At 35.7% G+C, this 6,585-nt stretch overlaps 1 protein-coding gene across 2 annotated transcripts in view; it reads right to left on the bottom strand.

Moving 5' to 3' along the window:
* Positions 1-4,717: 4,717 nt before the first annotated feature.
* THSD7B (thrombospondin type 1 domain containing 7B) overlaps positions 4,718-6,585 on the bottom strand; it is an 835,144-nt gene continuing 833,276 nt past the window's right edge. For both annotated transcript variants that reach the window (XM_032286329.1, XM_032286330.1), the window contains one exon: positions 4,718-5,909. In XM_032286329.1, coding sequence (XP_032142220.1) covers positions 5,828-5,909 — 82 coding nt within the window. In that variant the 3' untranslated portion in view covers positions 4,718-5,827. The remainder of the gene's footprint in view (positions 5,910-6,585) is intronic.

The raw sequence follows: 6,585 nt of genomic DNA, 5'->3' as shown, positions 1-6,585 counted from the left end.
CTCTTTGACTGTGCCCTTTGTGCTTTCAAACATGCAGCAAATCAAAAATGCTTGATAGAGAGATATTTAGAGATTTGAGAAATAAGTGGAAGCTGCAGTTTTAGGAAGGAAAATAACAAAATGAGACATGCCATTTTTCATCCCTGAAATAAAAAAACAAGCTCGTGGAAAATTGACATTGACATCTCAAACGCTGGGCATTTAGAGACACAACTCTCACTGGCTGTGTATCAAAGATCTTTTTGAGATTACATCTAGCAAATTTTAAATTTATGAGAAAAACACAGCAAAATGTAGCATCCATCAGACATGGTATGAACTACTAGCTTGAAGTAGTTCATATTTCATTACACTACATTTCTGTCAATGATGTCACGTCTTTGTTAAGCTAGGTTTTCATTGATTGTTCTGATAAAAGGTGCACAGAAATCAATAGGAAATTGGAAATAAAGGTGATAGCATCCAAACAGATTCCAAATTTGAGAAGTTCCAGGAGCATAAGTTGACTTAGACTCCTAATGATTTGGCAATTGTGGTAATTTAAAAATAAAATAAAAATATTATTATTTTTTCATTTATGCATATATTTTTCCTAAAGGCTACTACATACTTAAGATATAAATTAAGTTATTTGGACCTAACTATTCATGAGCAAATAGTTAAACATTGCTTTTGACCAATTATGTAGACACAAAGCGTCCTGTGGATCAAGAAAGTTTGGGGATCTCTAAATCACACAATTTTGTTGTTTGACATTGTTCAATCATTGGTTGATTTTGCTTTAAGAATAATAATAAAAGACCAAGTGACTTTCTCAGAAGATTTTTGAGGGGTGTGTGTGTGTGTGTGTGTGTGTTTGTGTGTGTTTATAATTCTTACACTCTGTGACTAAAGAGTTCCCAGTTCCCCAGTCACTACCTATGAGTGAATTGAGGCAGGGTTTTCCTAATTAGGTAGTTAGGTACAACTCCTCTTTCTGGAGTGAGATTGGTGAGGCTGCTCCATGGTAGACATGGGACAAAAATTCTTTGGTAGGAAGACTGCAAATGACATGGATCATGAGCTGTGAATGAAAAACCATTTCATGATGTTTGATGAAAAAAATTGATAGAACTGTTTTGTATCTCATTTCTGCATCAATCTAAGAATGTCAAAATATTCTCACCCTGGTTCTTATCATAAAGAATGTGAACATTTTCTTGAATCCTTGGGACAACATTGTCTGGCCAACTATCAGTTACCTGGCCCTCTAGTCTTGTCAACAATCTTCACTCTCCAATGTGTAACTCAAATTCCTATTCTTCCTAAACCCTACTTAAATCCCCTAGATGCAATTAGTCAAGCCTTCCTTTCTGCACCCATCCATATCATAGTTTCTTATTGTTTATATGTGCTTTCCCCAGTTTGTAAATTGATTAGAAATGGGAATATTCTCAGGAAACCTTTGTCAAGTTGTTCTAATGAGCCTCCTACTTTTATGAATACTACAAACTTAATAACTTTTATTCTCTTTTGGGAAACAAATATCATTAATAAATTATGATTGTTGCCCATTGCAGAACCTTAAACTTACGGGATGCATAGAAAATAACAGTAATTCTATAAAATCTGAGGGTAAGTGGATGTGGCCATGAGTGACTAAGATACTAACTGGCTTTGGTCACCCCCAAGGTGAAGAGGAATCAATATTCCAGCCCACCTGAAACCCACCTGTGGCACATCTATGTACTCAACATATGAGTTGATAAGGTGAATTTTATCATGCTTTGGTTACACCAATATCATTGTATAAATTTCACAGAAGAAAACTCACAAGCATTTTAACAAATGTAATACATGAGCTTGTAAAATTCCTGTAAGATCTATCCTGATATAATTGAGCTTGATGTTTAATGTTGTTATTAAAGAACTATGCAGAGCTTGACATTAAAACCATTTCTCTCTGGGGCCTCTGCCCACAGGGGAATCTTCTGAGGTGAAGTGATTGAATGTTAGTCTTTTGAGATTCCATTGCTATGATCGTTTCTCATTCATGCAGTATTTGCTGGACTAATATTTAGTACAGACCAGGTACACAGGTAAACGGACCTGTCTAATCCAGGGTAAGGAGTATAGGAAGTTGTGAGACTGTGGTGGCATGGATCATATCATGTTTAAAATATTCTTGTGGCTGCCCATAACATTCAGAATAAAATACAAAATCGTCACATGCCTTCCTTGGTTGCATGCTATGTATTGCTAATTCCTCTAACCTCATTCAATCACTCTGCAAATATTCATTGAGTATTCCAAACATTTGACATACATATGTGAGCATATGTGAGCAAAATTAAGATCCTTGCCCTCATGGTGTTAACATCTAAATGCAAGGAGAAAATAGACGAACTATAAAACAAGCATGTATAGTAAATAGAATGATAGAGGTGATCAGGCTATGGAAAAAAAGAAACTGGGGAGAAGAAACTGCATTAAGAGAATCAGCATGAAAGGCATCGGTAGTTATTTTCTGTAGAGAACCAGATAGTATTTTAGACTTTGCAGGCCATATAATCTCTATTGTAACTACTCAACTCTGAGAAGACAGCTATAGACAACACATTAATAAATGGATATGGCTGTGCACCAGGAAAACTTTATTTGCAAAAATGAGCAGCTGGCATGATCTGAGCCAGGAGCTATAATTTGTGTACTATTGGAATACAGTGTTGAATCCTCCCCGGGGAATGCTTCAATGAGAATGTGGATTTGAGAAAAGACTTAAAAATACTTTTTACATTTCTAGCATACACTTAGCATCTAGAGTAGTGTCTAGCACACAGTAGACATTAAATAATTATTTGTTGAATGAATTAAGTGTATATTTGGTGTATATTTGTTTAATCAGTGAGAGTGAATGTCATTTCTAAAGAGTGCAGTCAACATTCAGTTCCAGCAAATTACCATGAAAGATTGAGGTATTTGTTACCAGATTGTATAAGCTTTCAAGAGAACCTAGAACTCCAAATTTTTATGTAAAACTCTCAAATAACTTTAATTCAAAAATAAAAACCCTTTTCGGCTGGGCGTAGTGGCTCATGCCTGTAATCCAAGCACTTTGGAGGCCAAGGCGGAAGGATCACCTGAGGTCGGGAGTTCAAGACCAGCCAGACCAACATGGTGAAACCCTGTCTTAAAAAATAAATAAATAAATAAAAAATAAAATAAATAAAAAAATAAAAACCCTTTTCATTCGAAACTCAATCTTTCTGCAAGCTAGTTTTCTGGGACTTCTACTATATACATTCACAGACTAAACCAGCTGGTGTTTGTGAGTCTGTTTTCTACGCTGTGCAGGGTAGAAACTGACATAGGTAGCTTGTTAAAGTCAATGGCTAATTAGTAGCAGTACCAGGCACCAACTCACTTCTTCTGATCTCCTACTTTTATTCTCTGCCTATAAGCACGATGCATGTTAAAACCATTTGTACTGTAGGAGCAATATGCTCTCCTAAAGAAGTGTTCACAGGCTTCACGTAGTCTTTTGAAACTATATTCATTTATGGAATACACATTTTATTTTTTTTTAACCATATATTTTTCCTTGGCTTTCCTCCTGAGGAGTAATTGTCCCAAATCTTTGGGTCTGTCTGGCATAATTTTCAAGAAAAGTAAATGTCAGAAGGGATCACATTTCATTCAACAGTGTACCTCAGAGCGCTGTGCCTAACTGATGGTAGATGTTTAATATATGATTTGCTTAATTGAATGAGAGAAATATATAGTGATTATGATATTTGGGAACTGGATGTAATTGAAATAACATTTCAGGCATGTGTTATTGGAAAAACAATTTTACTCAAGCCATGAGTACTAAAAATCTAGTATTATCAACACAAATTAAATATATGGATAATTGTTGATTCTGTAATGAATCAAAAACTTGAATGACCTAAGCGTCCCAACTCCGAATATGCTGTATAATAATAATTGCAGATAATATTTATTGTACTTTTGACATGTGATGAATATTAAGCATTTTATAATTATTATGTGTCTAACTTTAAAGAAACATGATTTTATTATCCGGATTTTGTAGGTCAAACAACTGAGGCACAGAGATATTCCTTGTCACACAAGGCAATAAAGGGCCTAGCCATGGTTCGATTTCCAAAGCAGCCTCTCTCAAACTACTGAGAAGACTACTGATGCTTCAGCTAAAGTGAACTTTTGAAAGTGCAACTCTGGGAATTGCTTCGTCAATTATACTAACAATAAACTATTCTCTTTTCACTTTCTTTTTTATTTTAAAATTATAGTACCATTGAACACAGTCAGCTGGCTGGAGGGCGTACCTTGATGTGAAATGGTTAATAGAGGTCACAGGGTAAATGAAAACATCTTTTAATCTGCTCTTGGGGTCACATTTCCAACACTTCCATTTTCTTCCTTCTCTCGCATCATTTACATACATATCAGTGTTTACATGATTACAGTGGTTTGTTTGTTCTAATATTGTTAGAGCTCTATATGTTCCCTAAACGCTACTCTATGTCATTGTGACTGGTGCTGTTTCCTAGTACGCCTGATAGTGTGGAGGGGTAAGATTTCTTTTTTTCTGTCAGTGATAGCAGCTGTCAACCCCTAAAACACTGACAAAAATTGATATTAACACTCTTTTTGTCAAATCAAGGACAAGGCACTTCAGAAGTGAATAAATCTAGAACAGCCAACACTGCAGTCTCTTGAGCAGTTTATTTGTTATAAATACAAGTCAATACCACAAGATGGCACCTTTTTACTTTCAACACCTATGATTACAAACAATTATCTTCATAAAACGGTCTCAGTTTTTTAATGTGTTGTTTTAGATATTATTGAAACCTTATAAAAGCAAGACTTTCTACAAACAGGATTGGTGCTCGATGTATATTAAATGAGGTCAGATAATTAAATTCAAAAAAAGAATTTATAAATATTTAGATAAGAAAATTGAAATTACAAAAGCAGAGTTTGTCATCATTAAACTGAATTACAACTGTGTGTGGTTAATGCTATATCTACATGGCTAAGTTTCTGTTAAAATACAGTTTTAGTAACCAAATAATATACCTCATTCTCCAACTTAGCCACCTATTTCATTTGTACATCCTAACATTCAGTACACATTCCCTTAAAAAATAACCTAGCTTTCATTTAGTTCAGCAATTACACACACTCTGTTATTTTCAATAGCTGCAACCCATGAATTGCCATCATCCCCTGGCTATAAAATAAAATACAATATTTAAAGGTTAAAAACTCAGAGAATTTTTGAAATGGTAATCCATTCTCTCTGTGTTCATGAAAATAGGCAATCCAATTTGAAAGTCTTTAAACCAATGTAAACTCTAGAAAACTCAGTGTTGAAGTATGGGAAGAATAAAGACTTTGCACTAATATAGTGCGTAACAATGCAGTGTCAGACTCATCATTTACAGTAAATGCCTTGATTGGACTTTCCTCTGGATTGTCATTATGCTGCTGAAGATCAAGTTTACTCAAGTCTGTGGAAATTCCATCGTGTTTTCTTCCTCCCAGTTCCAAACAGGAAGAGAAGGGTTTTCAGGTCCCTTGGGAAAACCAAAAAATAAAACACTCACACCCGCAAACAACTTGAAAACAAAATGGCAGACCTAATAATCCTTGACTCCATGTCCAAATGAAGTGGAGGCAATATTACTTTTGCAATATTTGTATTCTGCCCAATATATCACATCATGAGATTCCTCAAAAAACTGAGAAGTCTGAGAGCTACAAAAGAGAAAGCAGTTAAGGCAGTTGATGTCTACATTTGGATTTCTTTTTCAGGTCACATGTCTAAGTCTCCATCGTAGGCTAAGGTCAGAGGCTTCTGTTGGGGAGGTGTGCTTTGATGTGCTTTTGGCTTCTTGCTGCAAAGGGAAAAAAATTCCTCAGATAAAGCAAGTTCATAGAGCTCCGTTTCATCTGCCAAAGACAATTTTGAAATAGAAATTCAAGTGGTGAAATGACAAAAAGATTCATTTCTCTGGATGTGCGGGTTTCCTTTTGTGAATACTGAATACTTTACCCTTCTGTTAAGAAGTCCTCATCTTACACAATTTTAAAACTGGTTTAGTGGAATGAAGGAACTTAGTAGCAGGGCTGTTCTCCTTCTACGTTCTTGTTGATATACAACAGGGATGTCTGCTGCTCACTCATTTTTAAACTACTATGACCTTCACATCACAGATGCTCAACATCATAAGTGGCTGGAGCAGCCACGCCTCACCCTGGTCTTGTTTTTAAGTAAACACACTTCTACCTTGACCTGGAACCTGACATTTAGCTGCCAAGATGCCAGAGTGTGTCAAGAAAATTTCACCAATTCTATTCCATGCAAAGCCATTCTCACCTGGTTTCTGCTTTACTTGAAGTCCACAACTTCTCCAGGTCAGTAAAGGCTGCTTTTCCTTCTCATGGAAAGGAAAGCTTAAGTTGAACAACATTTCCAAATCATACAGCGATGCCCCAGACATGGGGCAGAACACCCTGCAGTACACTTCTTGTTTCTTCGTATGGGCAAATCTCAACTTGTATTTATAAATG

Source organism: Sapajus apella, unplaced genomic scaffold (assembly GCF_009761245.1).
Source record: "Sapajus apella isolate SASKATOON/1434 unplaced genomic scaffold, GSC_monkey_1.0 scaffold18, whole genome shotgun sequence".
Taxonomy (NCBI): domain Eukaryota; kingdom Metazoa; phylum Chordata; class Mammalia; order Primates; family Cebidae; genus Sapajus; species Sapajus apella.
Note: the sequence above shows the minus strand (reverse complement) of the source record. Positions and strands in the feature narration are given on the sequence as shown.